General features: G+C 49.6%; 1 protein-coding gene across 1 annotated transcript in view; it reads left to right on the forward strand.

The window, feature by feature from the left end:
* GALNT14 (polypeptide N-acetylgalactosaminyltransferase 14) overlaps window positions 1–25,280 on the forward strand; it is a 224,264-nt gene that overhangs the window by 183,557 nt on the left and 15,427 nt on the right. The window contains exons 9-13 of the mRNA XM_065890762.1: window positions 13–116; window positions 13,596–13,722; window positions 15,890–15,982; window positions 20,359–20,442; window positions 20,925–21,069. Coding sequence (XP_065746834.1) covers window positions 13–116; window positions 13,596–13,722; window positions 15,890–15,982; window positions 20,359–20,442; window positions 20,925–21,069 — 553 coding nt within the window. The remainder of the gene's footprint in view (window positions 1–12; window positions 117–13,595; window positions 13,723–15,889; window positions 15,983–20,358; window positions 20,443–20,924; window positions 21,070–25,280) is intronic.

The following is a 25,280-nucleotide window of genomic DNA, read 5'->3' on the forward strand; positions in this document are numbered from 1 at the left end:
CCAAATGCACAGGACTCCAATCATAGCTGGAGGGCTCTTCGTGATGGACAAATCCTGGTTCGACTACCTGGGGAAATATGACATGGACATGGACATCTGGGGCGGGGAGAACTTCGGTGAGTCGCTGTCTTCGCATCCAGGGGCTAGGGTGCGGGTCTCCGTGTCATTGGACCACGTGTGCCTGGGATGAGGGCCAGGGAGATGGGGAGCAGGTCATTCCTTTGGGGGAACACCACGTGGGGTGCCAGAAGAGTGGCTGCTGGGATGGCGGAGGGAAGGAGGGGGATTATCCATGGGGCCACATGGATGCTGCGGACCAGGGAAACACACCCAGATGGACCATTAGGGGGAAGTTGAGATGCAGAAGCTGGAAAGTCCAAAGGAGGAGCACCGAGTCTGAGGGCCAGAGGCAGGCTTGAGCTGGGAGTACTGAACATGGGAATTTGGAGTTGGAAGGAGACTGGGGATAAAAAGCACGAGGAGGAGGATGGACAGCAACGCCATTAAATTCTGGATCACATCTGTTGGCTGGTCTAGGCGTACAGCACTCGGCACTGGGTTAGTGAGGAGGGTCTGGGTGAATGCTGCAGAAGCCCTCATCTTTTCGCGCAGAGAAAGCAGTGGGGGAGGGGGAGGGGCTGGGTCACGTGTTCCAGAACTGTGTAAACACATGGCCAGGTGTGGCCACAGTGGTGTAGGGCTGCCATGTGCAGATACAGGAGAAAGTAGTCGGAGACCCGTCCCATCTAGATGATGACAATGACTGACCCTCCAGTTTCCTCGTGTGTTAAAAGTGTAACACAGGGATGCTTTGAGGGTTGCTGTGGAAATCCATTCAGGTAAGTCTGTAAAACCTCTGGGCACCGTGTGGACACAATACACGTTAGTTACCATTTCTTCCCTCCAGCAGGTAAGACCTAAGAGGTGACCAGCCTATAAGCTACACAAGGCAGGGATTTGGTCTCTTTGTTCACGGCTATCTCCCTTGCCCAGTATGGTGCCCGCCACGAAGGAGGCTTCAGTAACTATTTGTTGAATAAACCACAGGAGAACCATTGTAAAGCAATTATACTCCAATAAAGATGTTAAAAAAAAAATAAAAACATAAACCGCAAGAGAGGAAGAAGAGTCCAGGGTGTCAGGGCCCCTTCCCCTTTCTGGGTGCCGGGGAGCGTGTTTGGCATGGGCTCCCCGAGCAGTGGCGCAGCCCAGGAGGAGGATCCATGGCGCTCTTCCTGGCATTTAGCGGTAATCCTGTGCCTCGTCCTCTGCCCCTGTTTTCTCCTGTCCCTGGCTCCAGGATGCGTTATAGCCTTCTTCCTCAGTCATTAAGAGTTATTTCCTGGAAATTTATGGCTGTTGGCCTGACCCACAGCATCTGTTCTCCTAAACTGGGCAGTGTAGAGAAATCTATCAGAAAAGTCCGTGTCCTGCCGTCTGGGGGCCAGGTTGAAAGCTCGGCAAACAAAGCAGAAAATCCCAGTTCCCACAAACCAAACCAAATCCCCTGACTAGGACTCAGTCCTCGGATGCCATGGGGGTCTTTGGGGTGGGGTTTGAGGGGGGATCTGCCTGCACCAGCCCGGGAGAACTTGGAGCCGGGTACACCCTTGGCGTTCTCAATGGGGACAAGGTCTCTGTCCTTCTGGGCAGAGCCCATCAGATGTCCTCACGTTCACAGTACCTCTCGTGATTCTTCCTGATGTGCTCTGGCCTTTATCCCTGTACATTGAATCCTTTCTGCAGCCCTTTTGATAGACAGCAGTCATCCAGTCTCTGCTCGAATGCTACTGATGGTGATGTGTTTGCTGCTTCACAGTGTGGTAAGTTCTGTTGTTGAGAACTTTTGTGTTGAGTTGTTAGAAAATTCTTCTAAGTCGAAGGCCAGCTTCCATCAGTCAGGCCTTGTTCTGCCCCCTTGACCCACACAAAGTACGTGTGATGCTTCCTTTCCGTGGCAGCCACGTGTGGAGGCAGGCAGCGTGTTACTTTCAATGATGTCACATTCTGGTCCAACCTACCAGTACCTTCTCTTTATAGCAATGTTGACACACATCTGCTCACATCCAGGGTGATCTCCTCTTGTTGGTTTCCCAGTGGTTTGACATCACCAAGTGCTGACTGGACCAGGGAAGTAGGGAGGGGCATCGGGAGAGGTGTGGGAGAGACATTTTACAATCCATCACAAAAGTTTTTAAATCACAAAGAAAGCACTGCAGACAGCTAACACAGGAAACACTGTTTTCTCCAATTTCAACATTCCATTATACTATAGCCAACTCCCAGCACTTTTTTTTTTTTTTGCGGTACGCGGGTCTCTCACTGTCGTGGCCTCTCTCGTTGCAGAGCACAGGCTCCGGATGCGCAGGTTCTGGATGCGCAGGCTCAGCGGCCATGGCTCACTGGCCCAGCCGCTCTGCGACATGTGGGATCTTCCTAGACCGGGGGACGAACCTGTGTCCCCTGCTTCGGCAGGCAGACTCTCAACCACTGCACCACCAGGGGAGCCCAGCTCCCAGCACTTTAAAAGTCATTTCTGGATTTTTTTTTTTAGCATTTTACATGCCAGATGCAGTGCTTTTTATTTTAATTGAAGTATAGTTGATTTACAATGCTGTGTTAGTTTCAGGTGTACGGCAAAGTGGTTCAGTTATACGTATACATACATATTCTTTTTCAGATTCTTTTCCATTATAGGTTATTACAGGGTACTGAATATAGTTTCCTGTGCTATACAGTAGGTCCTTGTTGGTTATCTATTTCATATATAGTACTGTGTAGATGTTAATCCCAAACTCCTAATTTATCCCTCCCCCACCCTCCGCTTTCCTCTTTGGGAACCATAAGTTTGTTTTCTATGTCAGTGAATCAATTTCTGTTTCGTAAATAAGTTCATTTATATATGTTTTTTAGATTCCACAAATAAGTGGTATTATATGATATTTGTCTTTCTCTGTCTGACTTACTTCACCTAGTATGATAATCTCTAGGTCCATCCATGTTGCTGCAAATGGCATTATCTCATTCTTTTTTATGGCTGAGTAATATTGCATTGTATATATGTACCACATCTTTATCCATTCATCTGTTGATGGACATTTAGGTTGCTTCCATGTCTTGGACATTGTGAATAGTGCTGCTATGAACATTGGGGTGCATGTATCTTTTTGAATTAGAGTTTTCATCTTTTTCAGATATATGCCCAGGAGTGGGATTGCTGGGTCGTGTGGTAGTTCTGTTTTTAGTTTCTTAAGAAGCCTCCATACTGTTCTCCACAGTGGCTGCACCAACTTACAATCCCACCAACAGTGTAGGAGGGTTCCCTTTCTCCACATCCTCTCCAGCATTTGTTATTTGTAGACTTTTTGATGATGGCCATTCTGACCAGTGTGAGGTGGTACTTCATTGTAGTTTTGATTTGCATTTCTCTAATAATCAGTGATGTTGAGCATTTTTTCATGTGCCTGTTGGCCATCTGTATGTCTTCTTTGGAGAAATGTCTATTTAGGTCTTCTGCCCCTTTTTTGATTGAGTTGTTTGGGGTTTTTTTTTTTTTGCGGTATGCGGGCCTCTCACTGTTGTGGCCTTTCTCACTGTTGTGGCCTCTCCCGTTTGCGGAGCACAGGCTCCGGATGCACAGGCTCAGTGGCCATGGCTCACGGGCCCAGCCGCTCCGCGGCATGTGGGGTCTTCCCAGATCGGGGCCCGAACCCGTGTCCCCTGCATCAGCAGGCGGACTCTCAACCACTGTACCACCAGGGAAGCCCGGAGTTTTTCTTGATACTGAGCTGTACGAGCTTTTTGTATATTTTGGAAATTAAGCCCTTGTCAGTCGCATCGTTTGCAAATATTTCTCCCAGTCCATAGGTTGTCTTTTCATCTTATTATGGTTTCCTTTGCTGTGCAAAAGCTTATAAGTCTGATTAGGTCCCATTTGTCCACCTGCAAAGGACAGATGGTGAGGAGGGGAAAAGGGATCTGCATGTCAGAGTAAAAAATCCAAGCTCCAGTGTATGGCAAGAGGGCCCCTTGCTTCCAAGTCCTGAAGATCCTCTCCCCTCAGCATCACTCATGTCCATCCCCCTCTTACTTTCCTAAATGATTCTCCACCTCCAGTCTGCTCCCCTCAAAGCCATCCCCACACACTCCCGCCAAAGTGCTCTTGGAAATGCCAATCTCTCCCACCCTCCCGGGTTTGGCACCCCCTGTGGCCCCGTCTTGTCCTAAAGACAACGCCCACACCATTCCTTGACCTTGCCCACCTCCCCAGCCTTCAGTCCAGAGGCACTGACAGACCCTCCTGCACTGCCCAGACATGCCCAGCCATCTACAGAGATCCAGCCTCCACCCTCCACCAAGTGCCAAATGGCCACAGATCACAGCTCTGGGGCTGCCTGGCCTCCCCCAGGACTAGGACACCCTCCCTGCCCACCCTCTGCCCACTCCCCTCAGCACCCTGCTCTCCTCTCCACTCTGGTACTGGGCCCTCTCGCGTATTTGTCTGTTTTTTCTTCTGTGCCTTCCACCTACAAGGACATTCATCTAACTTCTTGACCTCGATGACTGGAGCGGTGGAAACTGCTCGCTGAATGTGTGTTCAAAGAGGGAGATTGACCAGGAAGGGGGTTCAGGGTGGGAAGGACCACATGTACACAACTCTGAGGCTCCATTTAAAATCAGTCTCCATGCATTAAACAGAGCCTGTGGAGAATAACAATGGCAGGTAAAGATGTCTTTCCTTTCCCAAGACGTGGGATTTCTGTGTGTTCCAGACGTAGTTGCCTTTGTTGCATCGACTTGATTTCACAGCACAGAAGTCCATGAGATCACTGGACAAGGCTCTGGCCAGGGTGACCGGGACCATCCTCTGTGGCACACTGCCTGGCCTGCCCATCTCACTTTCATCTGCTGGGAGCGGCCCCAAGCGGCCACTTGAAAGCGAACCCCAGCTATGCACTCGAGCAGCCCGACCCTGGTGCAGTCATTCCCACAAAGCGTTTCTAAGAGGAGCTGAAGTGTTGATAATTACATCTGCAGTTCAGTGTAGGAACAGGCTTTAGGGAAATGTGGCTTTTAGCCTTTTATTTTTCAGAAGTTGTTTTGCATTAAAATTGGATGTTTAAACTCCAGTTTTCATAACACGGGATACCTGGAAAATATCTAATACATCTACTCACTTTAGCTTTTGGTCTTTAGAGGTGAAAGGAACCTGTTGCCCAGTAAAAGTGTGCGTGTGTGTGTGTGTGTGTGTGTGTGTGTGTGTGTGTGTGTGTAAGTGGTGGGGTAGGAGGTGTGCCTTTCCAAAATGGAGGCCTTGGCACATATATGAAGGGAAAGTATGGGATTTCTGGATTTAAAATGGGGGGTTTCTAAAGCATACCAGATACAAAAGACAACGCTGAGGAGAGAGATGAGGGCCCCAGAGAGGAGCTGCCACCACCAGCTCCCCCATCCCCAGAACAGCCAAGGACATCAGGCTGTGTCAGGTTTGGCAGGCATACTCCTATGTGTCAGCATGGGCTGTGGAATCAGACAGGCCTACGTCTGAATCCCGCAGTCATCACTAGTTCTGTGTCCTTGGGAAAGTTGCTTTACCTCACTGTTTCTAAGTCTTTAAAGTGGAGACAGTGATCCCCATGGTAGGGGAAGGGCCTCCGCCAAAATACATCCCCGCCCTAATCCCCGTATTAGAGAAAAAATTATTCTGACCCTTGTTAAAATGGTAAGAAAGACTTTATTCAGAACTCTCACAATGGGTGTCAAGGCTATCGCAATGGCAGGGCTGGGGGGTATGGGGCTTAGCTCCAAATACAACAAGAACAGGTAGGGATTTGGATCCAAGGAGCAGGGCGGGGGGCGGTGAATGGAAATTACTAAGAGGGAACATCAAAAGTGGGGGGGATAATATTCTTGAAGTGACAACATTATGAAGGAAATAGTAATGGTTAACATGGGTTAAAGGTGAGGTTGATGGGAGAGGAGAGAGGTGGTGTGATTAAAAGGGCAGCATGAGGGATCTTTGTGGTAATGAAACTCTTCTGTGTCTTTACTGGTGAATACATGGACATATGCATGTGATAAAATTGCATGAGGTAAATACACACATGCACACACACAAATTCATATACATGAAACTTGGAAACCTGAATATGATTGATGGATTGTATCAATGTGAATATCTTTGTTAAATTCATGTACTATAATTTTGAAAGATGGTGCCATTAGGGAAAACCATGAAGGGTACACAGCATCTCTATTTTATTTCTTATAATTGTTTGTGAATGTACAATTATCTCAACATTAAAAGTTTAATTTAAAAACAAAGTGGGGGGAATTCTGCTACACTTACCTAAGGTTTCTTTTTTTTTTTTCATCTTTATTGGAGTATAATTGCTTTACAATGGTGTGTTAGTTTCTGCTTTATAACAAAGTGAATCAGTTATACGTATACATATGTCCCCATATCTCTTCCCTCTTGCGTCTCCCTCCCTCCCACCCTCCCTATCCCACCCCTCTAGGTGGTCACAGAGCACCGAGCTGATCTCCCTGTGCTATGCGGCTGCTTCCCACTAGCTATCTGTTTTACGTTCGGTAGTGTATATATGTCCATGCCTCTCTCTCACTTTGTCACAGCTTACCCTTCCCCCTCCCCATATCCTCAAGTCCGTTCTCCAGTAGGTCTGTGTCTTTATTCCTGTCTTACCCCTAGGTTCTTCATGACATTTTTTTTTCTTAAATTCCATATATATGTGTTAGCATACGGTATTTGTTTTTCTCTTTCTGACTTACTTCACTCTGTATGACAGACACCATCACCCTGATACCAAAACCAGACAAGGATGTCACAAAGAAAGAAAGTTACAGGCCAATATCATTGATGAACATAGATGTAAAATCCTCAGTGAAATACTAGCAAACAGAATCCAACAGCAAATTTAAGAGGATCATACACCATGATCAAGTGGGGTTTATCCCAGGAATGCAAGGATTCTTCAACATACGCAAATCAATCAATGTGATACACCACATTAACAAATTAAGGAATAAAAACCATATGATCATCTCAATAGATGCAGAGAAAGCTTTCGACAAAATTCAACACCGATTTATGATAAAAACCCTCCAGAAAGTAGGCATAGAGGGAACTTTCCTCAACATAATAAAGGCCATATATGACAAACCCACAGCCAACATTGTCCTCAATGGTGAAAAACTGAAATCATTTCCACTAAGATCAGGAACAAGACAAGGTTACCCACTCTCACCACTCTTATTCAACGTAGTTTTGGAAGTTTTAGCCACAGCAATCAGAGAAGAAAAGGAAATAAAAGGAATCCAAATCAGAAAAGAAGAAGTAAAGCTGTCACTGTTTGCAGATGACATGATACTATACATAGAGAATCCTAAAGATGCTACCAGAAATCTACTAGAGCTAATCAATGAATTTGGTAAAGTAGCAGAATACAAAATTAATGCACAGAAATCTCTGGCATTTCTATACACTAATGATGAAAAATCTGAAAGTGAAATCAAGAAAACACTTCCATTTACCATTGCAACAAAAAGAATAAAATATCTAAGAATAAACCTACTTAAGGAGACAAAAGACCTGTATGCAGAAAATTATAAGACACTGATGAAAGAAATTAAAGATGATACAAACAGATGGAGAGATATACCATGTTCTTGGATTGGAAGAATCAACATTGTGAAAATGACTCTACTACCCAAGGCAATCTGCAGATTCAATGCAATCCCTCTCCAACGACCACTGGCATTTTTCACAGAACTAGAGCAAAAAATTTCAAAATTTCACAGAACTAGAGCAAAAAATTTCTGAATTTCACAGAACTAGAGCAAAAAATTTCAGACCTAAGGTTTCTTACCAGGGTAGTCAGGTATGGGGGCCGGGGCAGGCTGGGGGCATGGATTCTCTAAACCGGCTTGACAGGATTCTTGCTAAAACGGGATGCAGGCCTGACGAGGGTAAGGAACAACAGCTCATGCCTAGTCAGAGAGAGGGCGAGCCTGAGTAAAGCTTGGTCACGGAGAGCATCTCCTCACCTAGAACCTGTCAGGAGGTTACCTTACACGGCAAAAGGGAGTTTGCAGATGTGATTAAGGCTCCTGAATCTGAAGCTGGGAGAGTGGCCTGGAGAGTCCAGGTGGGCCCAGTCCAATCACTTGGGCCCTTTGCAGCAGAGAACTTTCTCTGGCTGGAGTCAGAAGAGATGGAGCGAAGCAGTCAGAGAGGTTCACAGCCTGAGAGGAACTGGCCTGGCTGCCACTGGTGTGACGGGGGAGGGGCAGCATGGATGTAGCAGGGGCCCCTGACCTACAGCCAGTGAGGAGAAGGGAACCGCAGCCCTGCGACTGCGAGGAACCAGCTTCTGCAAACAACCTGAATCAACTCGAAAGCTTCAGAGCCCCCAGAAAGGAACCTCATCCTGCTGACATGTTGATCGTGGCCTGGAGAGACCCTCAGCAGAGGGTCCAACCAAACCCACGCTGGGTTGGTGTGGTAATTTGTTACGGCAGCAGTAGAAACACGCTCCCAGGGCCACTGTGAAGACGAATGAGGCCCCGAGCAGTGGCCTTGCCTCGCCTTCGGGCTGCAGGCGAGCAGGTTTGTCAGACGAGCACTGTGCCACACCCGCGGGAACAGTGGGTCCCTCTCGCTTTCTCTTTTGGCCTCACCTTTTCCAGGTTCAGGGGCTCAAGATGAGAGAAGTGGCCTCATCTGAGAAGAGCAACCAAGTCTGATGTAAAGTCATCTTCCCCCGACCCAGGTGGGGCTGCTTGCTAAGCCCCAGGCCCAGGTGCGGTCCCTCAAGGCCACGCTTTTCCAGAGCGACTGTGGAGAGGTAAAGGGTGCCGCCATGACATTCGCAGCCGGACAGCCCGTGGTGACCAGGGTGGGCCTGTGGTTACTGCTTGTTCAGAAGTCAGGGACCTGGATGCAACCTTGATTGTCCCGGATGGTGTGAAGTATAATTTTGCTCATAGGTTCAAGGTTATCCTTTGTGGCCCAAATAAGATTGCCTCTACTCGAGTCCGTGTACTCATTAAAAAATAATAACAGAGCTTTCTAGCTCAGGTGATCTTGAGAACGTAAAGATTCTTGAAAGGAAAGGTCCCTGTCACCACATTTGTCTGTGTGGACGGATGAGTGTCTCTTACTGACCATCACTGTCCCCTGCAATCCCTTTGTCCTCACTAGATTTCAACCCAGCCAGAGGGAGAGTGGATAATGCTGTGTAGACAATAAATGTGTCTGTATACAGTCCATGAGGTTGCATTTAAAACAGGCCCACTGCCTTCAGGGGAGCCCGTGTCTAATGCTCCCTTTGCCTTTGTGTAGAAACCGGGCTATCAGAGGAGATTTCAACTTGACCTATATGGCCAAGGAGTGGTATAGGAATAGATGTGATTCGGTTCCTGGGGAGAAAGCTGTCCCCTTTCCCCTGGATTCCTGTCCACCATCACGGCTGGTCAGGTAGACGCTGGCTCTGGCTAAGGGTTGGGGGCTTATGAGCGCTGGTAAAACTGCTGATGAGTTGATGAGGAAATAGAAGGAAAGAGCTGAGAACAGAGGCTGGGGAGGGTAGTTTATTCCCAAATATTAATCTGAAGTTTAAAGAAAAGAAGAAGGCAACAGCGCCCCCAATGAGGATGGAATAATTACACATCTCCCTGCCTGGAATTCAGAGCAGACTTGGGGCTGCGTGACATCCATCACCAGGGAGATTATGCGGGTGCTGACTCAGTGAGAACCCCCCACAAACTCCCTACATCATCTTTTGGCTCCTTCACTTGAGCAAGTGATGACTTTGCAGGAACTGAAGACATGGCAAGTGGAGGGTCTGGGCTCTACCTGCAAGGCCCACTGCTTTACACCTCGGTCTACGGCCCCACTGCTTGGACCTCGGGATCACAAGCCTTTCCCAGAGGCTTCAGCACAAATCTGTGAATCACCGGACCTGGCTTGCAGTCCTGGGAGGATACACGTTGTTATCCTTTAGTCAGGGGTGTAGTTAGGGGTGGGACAACTGTATGTCCTAGGTTTTAAATACTCCACACTATGGTACCTGAAAGTCATTATGCTGATCTGAACACTCCAGGCTTCATCACCCAGACTGCCTTGACTCTGGCCGAGGCACAGCAAGGCATGTGTCTCAGGTCATCTTGGATACGACAGTCTGGACTCCAGAGGAGAGAAGCTCTTACTGCATCTCAGGCTGCAGCCTCTGTGGGCAACATCTGCTGGCCGGAAGCAGAGTTGAGACAGGCAGGTGTCAGGACTGGATGAAGGAGTGGATAAGGCAGCTGGTTATAGATTGGTCTCTCTGGTTCGTCTGCGAGTGCCCTGAAGTCAGGATCTTTGTGTCCACAGCCGCATTGGCTGATGGTGCGTGTCCACACTGAGTGAGATGGGGTCAGGGCAAGGGCAGGAGTTCTGGAGCTGGGGAGATGGGCTTCAGAGGCCAGCTACCCGCTGTCAGTTGTCCTATCAGGACTGCTTCTGCATCGTCAGAAACTTCCCCAACCGCGTGTGGGGTTGTTAGGATGACTAAGAAGTTACTGCCTGAGGGAGGACCAAAGCCCAGCCCAGGAAAAAATGAAAGAGTCCTTTCCTCCCCTGCAGAACTGAGATGCTCTGATGTTTTAAAGCAGCACAGACACAGGAAAACGAGGAGGAAGGATGGTTTTAGAGGTGGAGGAGAGGAGGCAGCCTGCAGAGGGCTATTAGAGGATGCTGATGGGGTAGAAGACGTGCTGCATCTGAGGGCATCCAGTGCACCTCGACAGAGCGTCAGGCAGCCACGGACGTCAGTGCTGGAGCCCGGAGTAGAGCTCGGCTGGTGGGATAGGGGTGAGTCCTCAGCGTCAAGGGAATGTTGGGGTCAGATGAGGAAGCAGTGTCAGCAAGGCACTCAGAGATAGCGCCTTGGGATGGAGAATGCCAGAAGCCCGAAAGGAAGGTGGAGAGGAGAACGGTACTTTCTGAGGTGGGGTCTGTGCGTGATGGTGGCAGAAGAGGGGGGGGCCAATAGATTCAGAGAGAAGCAGAATGCTGGGTGAAGGAAGCACAGGGAGAGGAACAGGTTTCAGGGGCGGGAAGGGTGGGTGGCACTGAGGCACAGGTTGGAGGGATTTGCTTTGCAAATGAGGAGGGACGTATGTCTCATTTGAATACATGTAAGGAAGAGACCATAGCTGAAATGTATGCATATTTTTGGAAGAAAGCCGGCACAGAATTGGTAGGTTATATCCAGTAAGCAAGGCCTCCATCTCTGGTTTTGAGGGATGAGAGGGTTTTCCTTTTTGGGAACTGGAAACCCTGTTTTGAGGTCCTGGAGAGGAGCTGATTATTGGAGCCCAGTAGACCTTAGCCCTGGAGGCTAAATTGACACATGTCCCATCACAATTCCCTGCACCGAGCCCTCCGCCCCTTCGTGCATCGCTGCAAGGTGGAGAGCTGGATGTTGGCCGTCAGCTAAGCTCACTCATCATCCCCCACCAACGCCAGGCTGGTGCCCCCGATTCCAACCAGGCAAACGCCAGGGCGCCGTGTATCATGGATTTCTATGGAGAGTCAAAATCTCAGGTGTTAAATACCACAGATTTCAACTGCCTCCTGTGGCAGAAGCAGGAAGCTGTGAATCATCTAGGAAGTTGGAAGTGGGCACAGGTGGGTGATGCCGTTGGTGTCCACGTCTTAAAGAGACGGCCTGCAGAGGAATGTCTTATAACTGCTACTGAGCTTTCCAGCACGCTTAAGAGTTTTCACAGTTATTCTTGAAATTCCATTTCATTTGATGTCAACAGCAATCCTTTGGAGTACTTTTATGATCTTCATTTTACGTGTGAGGAAACCCGGCCTCAGCGAGGTCAAGCAGGTTTCCCAGGGACACGGCTAGTGGGTTACTGCAGACCTGGGGCCACGACCCCAAAGCCAAGTTCTTCCTGTCTCTCCCCGACCCTGTGTTCTTGCCATGATTTGACAGCACTCTTGAGACGTCCGTTCTTCATCCTAGTGTCCACGTTGCCCCCACTCCGAGGGCAATCCGAGCTTGCTGGAAGTGAGCTGTAGCCTGTCTGAGAGGGCACCTGGGCAGGGGGCGACAGCTGTCAAGGCAGCCTGGCCTGCAACTCTTCCAGGGACACAGGGCAGGAGGCAGGAGGGGACAGGTAAAGGGTGACTGAGGACAGGCGGGTATGAGAGCAGGTGAAGATCAGGATGAAGAATCTGTGTCCAGGCACTTGAAGAAACCCAGGGAAGTGGGGCCCAAGGTGCTGGAGGGTGCAGGGCACGTCGTACATGGTGGGACAGCACTGGAATACCCGCGTCTTCATTTCCTGCTCGTGGACACCCGGGCTGCTTCCAGGGGCAGTTGCCCATGGGCACGGGATTTTCCTGAGCCATCCTGTCCTCCTCTTGCTTGAGCTTGACGGCAGAAGCACGGGCCAGGCAAGCATTTCAGATGGGCAGCCAGCGGCGTGCAGCGAGGAGGCTGCCCTGGGTGCAGTCCGTAAGGGGATGCACCATCTGTAGAGGAGTTAACAGCGATAATAAAACCCCTCACAGTGTTCAGCAATTCCAAACCAGGGCAGTGATGAGAGATATTCCCCCACCACCCCTGAATTCCGCTGCTTCCTTCTGGGGTAGAACCGCTGCTCCAAGCCTGCAGGAAGCAGCCCCGAGGGAGAAATGCACCCGCCAGCCTAGTCCTAGCGCCTCTGCTAACTCCACCCTTCCCCGCTCCCGGAGGTCCCTGCAGTAGCAGCCAACGGGGAAAAAGGGGTTTCTGTGCAAATCCCCACCCAGGGGAGCACCTCCAACAGGAGCTTCGAGGCTTCCAGCACTTTCTATGGCTGCTCCCAGCTCTCGACTACGGCTCAGACTTCCTCCTCCGGGCTAAGATTCAGGGGCCCTTGCAGCGGGTAGAATTGCCGTCTCAGTGTCGGGAGGCTCTGTCCTGGACACCTTGTCCAGGTGCCTCCTGGAAACTGGTCCTCTCTGTCGCCTCCAGGCCATGTGGATTGCTAGCCTGTCAGAGTGGCAAATACACTTACTCCATGACAGCCCCTTCTATCTGGACCTTGACCATCAGAAAATTCTCCCACAGTCTCCAGTGGAAATTCTTTCTCCTCGGTCCTGGCTCTAACCCTCTGGGATCATATGAGCTCATCTAATCCATCTTCCACATGCTCAAAAGCAGCTCTCCCATAGCCCCCAGGCTTCTCTTTCCAGGCTAAAGCATCACAGCTGTGCGGGCCCCTGAGTGTGTTCCAGAGGCCTCCATGAGGGCAGGGAACAGGCGTTGATTTTTGTGTGCTCCTCCCTGCCGCCTACTGTTTCCGTGTTAACTCAAACCACCCTCCCAGGTGTGAGTTGTTACCAATCCTTGTGGGCCGGGAAGCCGAGGTTGCCGGGCCAGTGGAGCACGCTGGTAACCGCCGCACCCGAGGCTGGGTGCGGCCAGCCCTCCCCGCTCCCTGGGATTCCCTGGCGCCTGGAGTCTCAACGCTGCCATCCTGTGCCCCTCCGTCCAGGAGGCAGAGCAGTGATGGGGGGCATGGCTGTCTTGCAGAAATCTCCTTCAGGGTGTGGATGTGCGGGGGCAGCCTAGAGATCATCCCCTGCAGCCGAGTGGGCCACGTCTTCCGGAAGAAGCACCCGTATGCTTTCCCAGATGGAAATGCCAACACGTATATAAAGTAAGTGTGCGCTGCAGTGGCCGAGGGCTTTTCTGGTGATGGGCTGCTGCTGCCCTGGGTTCTCTGGTAGGTTGCCTGAGTGTTCTGGTTGGACAGGGGCTGTGGGTCCTGCTCGCTGGGCTGCTTCCTGAGCAGGAGAGGTCAGGCCTGCCCATCCAGCTTCAGGCTGGAAGCCCTAAGGCTGTTCTCCACTGTTGGCTTCCAAGGCCCCACATGTAGCCTTGGGGGCTTCAAGTCACTGGGCAGCGTCATCCTGCAGGGCTCAGGGCCCTGGGTATTTTGGGTTGTTTGGGGTGGGGGAAGGGTGACCGTTTTGCCCCTGAGTTCTAGAAGATCCGCTGCTCCCACCTTCAGGCTGGGTCACCAGGGGAAAGGCCCTTGGGAAGAATCGGGAACGGGGAGGCACAAGTAGGTACAACCCACCTGACTGCTCCAGGGCCTCGAGGGTGCACAGAAGCAGCCAGGCTGGCATAGGCCCTGCGGCCCTGGGCTCCTTTCCTGGGACTTGTCATCTCCTGCCTGGGGACAGGACGAAGATCCTGGGGTCTCAGTGACCCAGCGGTGCCCACTTGCCTATTCCTGCTCCCTCCCTCCTTCCATACGCCCTTCTGCTTTCCGTGATTTTTTTCTTCAGCCTTTCTCCTTTTCTTTAAAAATAATTCCTTACACCTCTTTCTCCTTTTCTTCTTCTGGTCCTCCAGCTTCGTCTCCCCTTGTCTCTTGTCACTTGACAGCTCACTCCCCATTTATTTCCACTTTGCCCTTTTTTTCTCTCATTTGGTCCATTTGGGGGAAGCGCCTCTTTTGGTGTTTTGCTTCCCCTGCGGTGTTCTTCTCCTCATCTGGGTTCTCCCGTCCTCGGTTTCTCACACGTATGGACAGCTGTGGGTGTGGACAGGTGTGGCGGCGTGATGGGCTTGAACAGGGAGAAAGTTGACCCCATGCTGGGCAGGGCAGGGCAGTGAGAACCCAGTCAGCAGGGACAGGAACAAAGGCAGGGCTGCCTGGGCTCCGGGCTTTTACAGGGAAAGGTGATCTGGGGGCGCCTGGCACAGGAAAACGGTGGGGCTGTGATGGGGAAAGGGGCCAGCCTGGGAGTGAGGGGGCAGAGCCTTGGGCTCCAGAACGTTCCTTGTGTTTGAGACTGGGCCCTGGCCAGCGGGCATCCTGCGTGCCACCAGTGGGTCATTGGAGGGGAGGGAAATGTGGGGCAGTGTCTCCTCGGCAGCTTCCAGTTTGCTGGTGGTTAGGCCAGTGAAGGGAGGCGGCAAGGCTCTGTTAGCTGTCTTCCGAGCACCAAGAGCTGGGCTGCGTGTGCATGACTCCTTCCAGGTTCACGGGCTGGAAGGGCGTGCCACGCTCCGTTGTTGAATGCCTCTGTTCCACACAGAAGCAGAAATCTGGAGGGGCGTGGCCTTTCTGCTGAGACCCCGAGTCCACGCACTCGGGCCTTGGCAGGTGCCGCTTCAGCCCTGCTCCTGGCTTCTGATTGTTTTCCCACATCCTCTCTTCCTGGTACCCCCGCCTCCTGGACAGCTGAGCAATGACATCCTCCGTGTCGGTCTCTGTCTCCTTTTCTGTGACCTTGGATGTCAAACTCAGAGCGAATAGCTGATTTTTTAAAAGCTTCAGAGTCCTGGCAAACGTTTGACCGAGATGGCGTGATTGCTTAATCCTTTACACCTGCACCAAGCTAATCACGTGGCCTGTGGGAGCCCGTGTGTGGCTGGCTGTCCCCTTGGAGAGCCGGGCCCTGGGCTGAAGGGGAGAGCTCTGGAGCAGGTGCCCGCGGACAGCCAGAGGCGAGACGGTCGGCCCTTCTCCTCTTGTACTGGCACCGAAGGGACGTACCAGATTCTCCTGGCTCTTTTCTCCCTGACTTTTTTCTTTTCTGAGGGCGACAGAAGTTCAGTTTCTGGTGTAATTTCTCTGGCCTGTGCCTTTTGGGAAAAGAGTATGTAGTGACTACCCAAACCCTGTGTCTTGGGGTAGAGGTCCCTTTGGAGATTGGTGGAGGTGGCTGGGCTCGGCACTGTGGGGAGAGTAATGTCACTGGACCATGGTGGGCCCCACGGGGGTGATGCTGCCGGCTTGCTGCTTGTGCATATTTTACCTGGACACGTCCCAGGTCCTCTCTGACCCTCCCCGACACCCCCTGTCTCCTCAGGAACACCAAGCGGACAGCTGAGGTGTGGATGGATGAATACAAGCAGTACTATTATGCTTCCCGGCCGTTCGCCCTGGAGAGACCCTTTGGAAAGTAAGTGTCCCTCCTGGTTTATTTGTGCAAAGCGCCAAGAGCCCCAGCTCGCAGGCCTGTGTGCTCAGCTGGTCTCCCGAGCCCCCAGGCCCCCCCAGGGCCCAGGCTGGGGCTCTTCTCCCTTCGTGCGCCTCCTTGCTCCTGCCCAGTTCTGGCTGCAGGGCCTCGGACAGCTCTTGTGGGATGACCACCGGGCAACCTGGGCCATCTACTCAGTGGGCAGAGCTGTGCCTTGTGCAGTGGACTGGTGTTTCCAGCTTTTTATAGAAAGGTGAAGTGCTGGGCTAAGCAGCCCTGGTCCCTCCAGGTCGGAGTTCCTTCCTTCTCGTCCTCAGCTGCCCAAGCCTAAATCTTCTGCCTTCCTAGGAGGAACGGTACCGTGCGATCTCCTCTAGAGCCGGGCTCCAGCTTCATGGGGGTCGAAGAGGACAGAGAGAGAAATTAAGGGCCAGATACCATTACATGAGATATCCCATTAGTCCTCTGCAAACTGAGAAATGGGTATAATTACCCCTGTTTTACAGATGACACTGGGTCCTCTAAAGGTTCACGTTCCTGCCGTGGATCACACCATTACAGGAGGGGGAGAAGGCTCAGATCACACCTGTCAGATTCCAAAACCCTGTGATGTTGCATTCCCCAACCCAGGGTTGATTTGAGTAGAGAAAAATGGCAACTTCATTGATGTTATCATTCGTCTTTTGTGGGGGGCAGCCGGTGGCTTTTGTCGTCTAATGTCCCTCAGTCATTCTAAGGCTGTTGACAGATGGGATTTTTGCAGCCTACTCTCCATAGGTCGAGCCCATCACTGCCCGGGAGGATTAAATCAGAGGCTGCTAAAGTGATTTGTATTTCTGAAACCATAAACCCACACTGTTCTCCACTTCTCGTACTCAGAGCCTCCCAAGGCGTTTATTCTGAGTCCTCAGCCAACTTCCGGTCTTTTGGCCACGTGGGTCCACCCCTCCTTTCTTCATTGCCCCTCCCCTCTCCAACTTGGGTTCCACCTTCTTGCTTAAAGAAAATGCTTAGAAGATGTTGTCCTCAGGTCTCTTGCTCTGTTGGGCGTCTATCAACCCTCCCTGGTGAAGTTCTCTTAACCTGGACGAACCCGACTTTGTACCGTTTCCTCCCCGGTTCATAGGCTGCTAAACAGTTCTGGGCCTATGAGGTGGTGCTGCGACCACTCCGTGGCCATCAGGCGCAGGGAGACCCTTGGTGGACCTCTTGAGCCTGCCACCTTGCCTGGCCAGCGTTCTCCCTCAATCTCCATTTGTACCTTTGCCCCTCTCCCCAGCTGCTGAGGCCACCCCACTCCTTTCACTCACAGAAGATGACACCTCTGTTTTGTAGATGAAATAGCACCAACTCCCCAAGACAGACGAACCTGTATCTGCACCAGAAGGATAAGGTGTGCCTCCTGTTGTCTGGACACACTCTTGCCCCCTGCATTCGTTCATAAATGATCATTAATCGAGGTCCCACTGCCTGGATTCATCTCCTCCTGCCTGTCGGCTTCTCGCACTTGAATGTGCACACAGATCTCCCGGAGATCTTGTTAAAGTGTGGATTTTGGTTCAGTAGGTCTGCAGTTCTGTAAGCCCCGGGTGGTGCCGTGCTGCTGGTCTGAGGACCTCAGCTGAAGGGGCGAGGTTTCAGGGTGACGGTTGCCAAACTGTGTGTACATCGCATCCACCTGGGGAGCTTCAAAAACTCTGCTGCCTCTACTCCACCCCCAGAGGGTGGATTTCCCCTGGGCTGTGGCCTGGGCTGTAGAATTTGTAAAAGAACCATCCCCCCACCATCAGGTGATACTAATGCACAGACAGTGTGGGAGCCCCTGTTCTAGGGGACTTTGCCCTCTTTCAGTCTCCCTGATCACCCATCTCTCTTCTCTATTGCATGGTCCCCATTGGCATTTAAATTTATTCAGTATCTTACATAGTTTTTAAAAACAAAAAAGGACGAGAAGGAAAGAAAACAAACTATAAGAACTCTCCCTCAGGGGCTTCCCTGGTGGCGCAGTCGTTGAGAGTCCGCCTGCCAATGCAGGGGACGCAGGTTCGTGCCCCGGTCCGGGAAGATCCCACATGCCGTGGAGCGGCTGGGCCGGTGAGCCATGGCCGCTGAGCCTGTGCGTGTGGAGCCTGTGCTCCCGCAGCGGGAGAGGCCACGGCAGTGAGAGGCCCGCGTACCGCAAAAAAAAAAAAGAACTCTCCCTCAGTCCAGCTTTGCTCATCACCTACACCCGGTCTTCTGCTCCTTCAGAGCCAAGCTTCATGAAAGAGCTGCCTGCATCGCTGTCTGCGGCTCCCCTCCCCCTTCTCCTGACTGTGACCTGAGGCCGTGCCCCTATCCCCTGCGATCACTCCCACCTGGCCCACCCATGACTCCCTGGGACCACTTACCTTTCTCTATGTTACCCCATTGGTATGAGACTTCTCCCACCCAGCCCCCTTCAGGCACACTTCTGATCTCGGTTTCCAGACCTGCAGTCTTGGCTCTTGTCCTGCGGTGCAGGTTGCACCCTCTCAGCCCCCTTTGCAGGCTCAGGCTCCTCTCCCCACCCTTATATGTTGGTGTTCCCCGAGGATCTGTCATAAGCCCTCTTACTCCACATTTTCCCTGGCATCAACCGCCACTGTGCTGCCGATACTTGCGTTTCCATCTCTGTCTTGCACCTTTCCCCTGAGCTCCATCCCTTATGTCCGAGTAGCAACTGGACATCTCTGCCTGGATGCCTCCCAGGCTCCTCCAACTCGACAAGTCCTAACTGAACCCATCCTCTTCACTCCTAAACTTGCTCCTTACCCCAGATTGCCCATCTCAGTGAACGCTCTTCCTTGCATCCTGTTGCCAGACCAGAAATCTGAGTGTCAGCCTTGACTTTTCCCTCCCCCTCTCCTCCCACACCTAGACAATCACCACGTCCCAGAGATCCTGCCTCACTCATGCACTGAACATCTGGGTTCTTGCAAATACTGAACATTTAGCCCTTTTCAAACAATGTCATTCCTGTCCTCATGTTGCTTAGAGTCTGGTGAGGAATGGTGGTTAGTGCTGTTTAAGAAGTTCCAGTGCCGTGAGGGCGCCCGGTCCAGTCTCTGGGGTGGAAGGAGGCAAGGCTGGAGAGAGCGAGGCCAGTTCTGTGTGGTCACCCAGGAGAGACAAGGTGTACATGGAACTCGGGTGGGTGCTGGTGGTGCAGTGGAGAGAATTAAACCTGTCCCTTCTCTCCATTCGCACCCCACTTCCCTACCAGCATTCATGAGCAGCACCTGGGTTTCTTCAGCTGCCTCCTAACTGCTCTCCCAGCTTTGCACATCAGATGCATTCACCATCAGTAAGATGCTCTTAAAGGGCTAACAGTGCCACATCGTTCCCTGCTTAGAACCCATCCATGGCATCCCATTGCCCTGAAAATGAAGTCCAAGCTCCTCCACAGTATTTCACGGGACCTTTTATGGTCTGCATCTTCATCTCTCCTCCCACCCACCTCCCCTCTCCCATGCCCCCACATACGTCCGTTCACACACATATATTCTAACCTGCACCGCTATTCCTGCCAACAGACCCCTTCCCTCTCCATGTGCACTAATCTCTCTTTGCTATTCCCCTGGCACTACCAGGGGCCCCCACCTCACCCACTTTCTGGTTTGTCTGGACAACCTCCACTTTGCTTCCAGATACCAGCTTCCACATTACCACTCGACCACCACTGACCCGACAAGCATGGGGCCACCTCTGAGGTGCTCCCACCCCACATCCACGTCGGGCTGTGAGCACCCAGTTCGTTACCTGTCTCTCTCTTGCTCAAAAGTTCACCATCACGTCCCACGTTGGGCACAATGCCTGGTGCGTACTAGGTACTCAGGAAATATGTGATGAACAAATACATGACCAAAGCCCAGAACCAGCTAACGAAGAGGATTCTTTGAGGCTGGGCTGGTTGAGGCCGGGCATCGGGGGGATGGTAGTTCAACAGCAGAATCCAAAGAGAGATTTGTAAGTAGACCCAGAGCCCCGGTGGTGAATTATTAACAACACGCTGAATGTCCTCATAGCCTCGTTTTTAATGAAAAGTAAAAACACCCCCAAATTCTGTTTCCAAGTAAAGCACAAATCTTTGGTGTCATTACCGCTCCACTGTGAGATATTGCTAAGTGTTTCCATAGCTCTGTCTGGAGCTCTCAAAATCTCTCTTGATTATTTTCTCCAGCACCCTCCAGGGAGACGTGGGTGCAGAGCATGGGCACGGTTTGTGCTGTACGCCTCCCAGCCTGGAGGGCTGGTACCTCCTGGGTCCATGTTGCTGGTACGCATCTCTGACACAGCTGTATTTTGTCTCTGTGTCTGCCCTCCCCCTTCGCCCCCAGTATTGAGAGCAGATTGAACCTGAGGAAGAACCTGCAGTGCCGGAGCTTCAAGTGGTACCTGGAGAACGTCTATCCAGAACTCAGGTATCCGCTCTGTGGTTTGAGCCTTTGCTAGCTCCAGGGAGAGACCCTCCGCTGACTCAGTCTGGAGAAGGGACCACCTGTGGCCATCTGGATGAGGGTTTTTAAGTATATGGAGGTCTAGGCCAGTTGGCTCCGCTTATCCCTGAAACCAGAAAGAGAATTCTATTAATCAGTAGCGTGAGGGATGGAGGTTCGCTGTCGCAGTATTTCTCAGCTGCTGGGCTTTGAACTCTGGGGTGTGACCTCAGGGCATGGACTCACTGATTCCATTCCAGGCTCCAGTCTCCTGGATTGTTCCCTGCTGCCTTGCTGCTAGCGGCCCCTCCCCCATCCCCAGGCCCTGAGCAGTGCAAGTCATTGTAACACAGCCGGGGCGAAATGCCCCTGCCATTCTCCAAACACTGCCCGACCTCTCCAACTGCTGCTGTTACTACTAATCCAAAGAGTAGTGGTTTCTCATCCCTCCCGTGGCTTTCCTCTAGAGTACCCAAGGACTCCTCCATCCAGAAGGGCAGCATCCGACAGAGGCAGAAGTGCCTAGAGTCTCAAAAGCAGAAAGACCAGGAGATCTCCAACCTCAAGTTAAGCCCCTGTGTCAAGACTGAAGACAAGGATGCAAAGTCCCAGGTAAAGTAACTGGCTGGGGATACTTGAACATGTGGATGGACTTGGCCTCTATTTCCTGCTTCTACATGAATCAGGTGTCTAGTTGTACCCGGAGCTTAACAGCAGAGCAAGAGAAGCACGATCCCCCTCACTCTGGGACTGGGTTTACTCCGCTTGGTTTCCAAATGCACAGACTTTCTCTGAAAGACGCCTCACCAGGCAACTTAGCGCCTATAGGAATTAACCATTAAATTAGCAGGAGTTCAATGAGGATGTCATTGGTGTCCAAGCTGCTGGCAGTAAACGTGGGCTGGATCAGGCAGGGTGGGCAGCACAGCTACCTCAAAAATATGAGATGCAGACAGAAAAGCATCCTGCAGGGTGACACTGTCTCCAGGTGAAACGCCTGCTCTGTGAGTTTCCCTGCTGATTTAACCGTGACTTCCAGACGGTCACGACAGCTGTGGTACAGCCTTCCCCATCATCCACTGCCCCCATCTCCGGGCAGGGCCGTCGATCATCCCCTTTCTGCCTCAGCAGGCCTGTGGCTCCACCTGTGCTGTCTGCTGCTTCCCCCAGGTCTGGAGGGACCATCGTCGCCCCTTCTGAGAAAGGTTTCCTTGTGCCTTAGCTGTTTCATCAACACTGTGGGTCAGTGAACTCCCCTCTGAGGATAGAACTCTTTTAAAGAGTCACTGACAAATTCACAGCCTGTCTCAACCTCTGTAGTACTTGGGCTGCTGGATGCATGAGAGCACATCCATCTTATAACTTCCCTCCTGGCTCTAGAGACACTGCATGATCCCGATTGTCCTGCATTCCTGTTCTTTCCACCCCCGCTTTTTTTTTTTGGCTGGCTCCTCGCCCCACTCTCATACCCTTATGGTGAGTAATCACCCAAGTTCTCAATTCACTGTTCTTTTCTCTGTAACTGGTTCCTTGGAGATTTTATCCATGCTTCCAGCTTTGGCAACCTCCTCTGTTTTCTTTTTTTTGTTTTTACATCTTTATTGGAGTATAATTGCTTTACAATGGTGTGTTAGTTTCTGCTTTATAACAAAGTGAATCAGTTATACATATACATATGTTCCCATATCTCTTCCCTCGTGCCTCTCTCTCCCTCCGACCTTCCCTATCCCACCCCTCTAGGTGGTCACAAAGCACCGAGTTGATCTCCCTGTGCTATGTGGCTTCTTCCCACTAGCTATCTATTTTACGTTTTGTAGTGTATATATGTGCATGCCACTCCCTCACTTTGTCACAACTTACCCTTCCCCCTCCCCACATCCTCAAGTCCATTCTCTAGTAGGTTTGTGTCTTTATTCCTGTCTTACCCCTAAGTTCTACATGACATTTTTTTTCTTAGATTCCATATATATGTTAGCATATGGTATTTGTCCTTCTCTTTCTGACTTACTTCACTCTGTATGACAGACTCTAGGTCTCTCCACCTCACTACAAATAACTCAATTTCGTTTCTTTTTATGGCTCAGTAATATTCCATTGTATATATGTGCCACATCTTCTTTATCCATTCATCCGATGATGGACACTTAGGTTGTTTCCATCTCCTGGCTATTGTAAATAGAGCTGCAATGAACATTTTGGTACATGACTCTTTTTGAATTATGGTTTTCTCAGGGTATATGCCCAGTAGTGGGATTGCTGGGTCATATGGTAGTTCTATTTGTAGTTTTTTAAGGAACCTCCATACTGTTCTCCATAGTGGCTGAACCAATTCACATTCCCACCAGCAGTGCAAGAGTGTTCCCTTTTCTCCACACCCTCTCCGACATTTATTGTATCTAGATTTTTTGATGATGGCCATTCTGACCAGTGTGAGATGATATCTCATTGTAGTTTTGATTTGCATTTCTCTAATGATTAAGGATGTTGAGCATTCTTTCATGTGTTTGTTGGCAGTCTATATATCTTCTTTGGAGAAATGTCTATTTAGGTCTTCTGCCCATTTTTGGATTGGGTTGTTTGTTTTTTTGTTATTGAGCTGCTTGTAAATTTTGGAGATTAATCCTTCGTCAGTTGCTTCATTTGCAAATATTTTCTCCCATTCTGAGGGTTGTCTTTTCATCTTGTTTATGGTTTCCTTTGCTGTGCAAAAGCTTTGAAGTTGCATTAGGTCCCATTTGTTTATTTTTCTTTTTATTTCCATTTCTCTAGGAGGTGGGTCAAAAAGGATCTTGCTGTGATTTATGTCATAGAGTGTTCTGCCTATGTTTTCCTCTAAGAGTTTGCTAGTTTCTGACCTTACATTTAAGTCTTGAATCCATTTTGAGCTTATTGTTGTGTATGGTGTTAGGGAGTGTTCTAATCTCATACTTTTACATGTACCTGTCCAGTTTTCCCAGCACCACTTATTGAAGAGGTTGCCCTTTCTCCACTGTACATTTCTGCCTCCTTTATCAAAGATAAGGTGACCATATGTACGTGGGTTTATCTCTGGGCTTTCTATCCTGTTCCATTGATCTATATTTCTGTTTTTGTGCCAGTATGGTACTGTCTTGATTACTGTAGCTTTGTAGTATAGTCTGAAGTCAGGGAGCCTGATTCCTCCAGCTCCGTTTTTCGTTCTCAAGATTGCTTTGGCTATTCGGGGTCTTTTGTGTTTCCATACAAATTGTGAAATTTTTTGTTCTAGTTCTGTGAAAAATGCCAGTGGTAGTTTGATACGGATTGCATTGAATCTGTAGATTGCCTTGGGTAGTAGAGTCATTTTCACAATGTTGATTCTTCCAATCCAAGAACATGGTATATCTCTCGATCTATTTATTTCATCTTTAATTTCTTTCATCAGTGTCTTATAATTTTCTGCATACAGGTCTTTTGTTTTCTTAGGTAGGTTTATTCCTAGATATTTTATTCTTTTTGTTGCAGTGGTAAATGGGAGTGTTTTCTTGATTTCACTTTCAGATTTTTCATCATTAGTGTATAGGAATGCAAGAGATTTCTGTGCATTAATTTTGTATTCTGCTACTTTACCAAATTCATTGATTAGCTCTAGTAGTTTTCTGGTAGCATCTTAAGGATTCTCTATGTAGAATATCATGTCTTCTGCAAACAGTGACAGCTTTACTTCTTCTTTTCTGATTTGGATTCCTTTTATTTCCTTTTCTTCTCTGATTGCTGTGGCTAAAACTTCCAAAACTATGTTGAATAAGAGTGGTGCAAGGGGGCAACCTTGTCTTGTTCCTGATCTTAGTGGAAATGCTTTCAGTTTTTCACCATTGAGGATGATGTTGGCTGTGAGTTTGTCTTATATGGCCTTTATTATGTTGAGGAAAGTTCCCTCTATTCCTACTTTCTGGAGGGTTCTTATCATAAATGGGTGTTGAATTTTGTCGAAAGCTTTCTCTGCATCTATTGAGATGATCATGTGGTTTTTCTCCTTCAATTTGTTAATATGGTGTATCACATTGATTGATTTGCATATATTGAAGAATCCTTGCATTCCTGGAATAAACCCCACTTGATCATGGTGTATGATCCTTTTAATGTGCTGTTGGATTCTGTTTGCTAGTATTTTGTTGAGGAATTTTGCATCTATATTCATCAGTGATATTGGTCTGTAGTTTTCTTTCTTTGTGACATCCTTGTCTGGTTTTGTTATCAGGGTGATGGTGGCCTTGTAGAATGAGTTTGGGAGTGTTCCTCCCTCTGCTATATTTTGGAAGACTTTGAGAAGGATAGGTGTTAGCTCTTCTCTAAATGTTTGATAGAATTCGCCTGTGAATACATCTGGTCCTGGGCTTTTGTTTTTTGGAAGATTTTTAATCACAGTCTCAGTTTCAGTATTGTGATTGGTCTGTTCATATTTTCTATTTCCTCGTTTTTCAGTCTTGGCAGGTTGTGCATTTCTAAGAATTTGTCCATTTCTTACAGGTTGTCCATTTTATTGGCATAGAGTTGCTTATAGTAATCTCTCATGATCTTTTGTATTTCTGCAGTGTCAGTTGTTACTTCTCCTTTTTCATTTCTAATTCTATTGATTTGAGTCTTCTCCCTTTTTTTCTTGATGAGTCTGGCTAATGGTTTATCAATTTTGTTTGTCTTCTCAATTTCCTTCATTTCTTTTTCATTTATTTCTGATCTGATCTTTATATTTTCTTTCCTTCTGCTAACTTTGGGGTTTTTTTGTTCTTCTTTCTATAATTGCTTTAGTTGCAAGGTTAGGTTGTTTATTCGAGATGTTTCCTGTTTCTTCAGGTAGGATTGTA

This window comes from Phocoena phocoena, chromosome 14, assembly GCF_963924675.1.
Source record: "Phocoena phocoena chromosome 14, mPhoPho1.1, whole genome shotgun sequence".
NCBI lineage: Eukaryota > Metazoa > Chordata > Mammalia > Artiodactyla > Phocoenidae > Phocoena > Phocoena phocoena.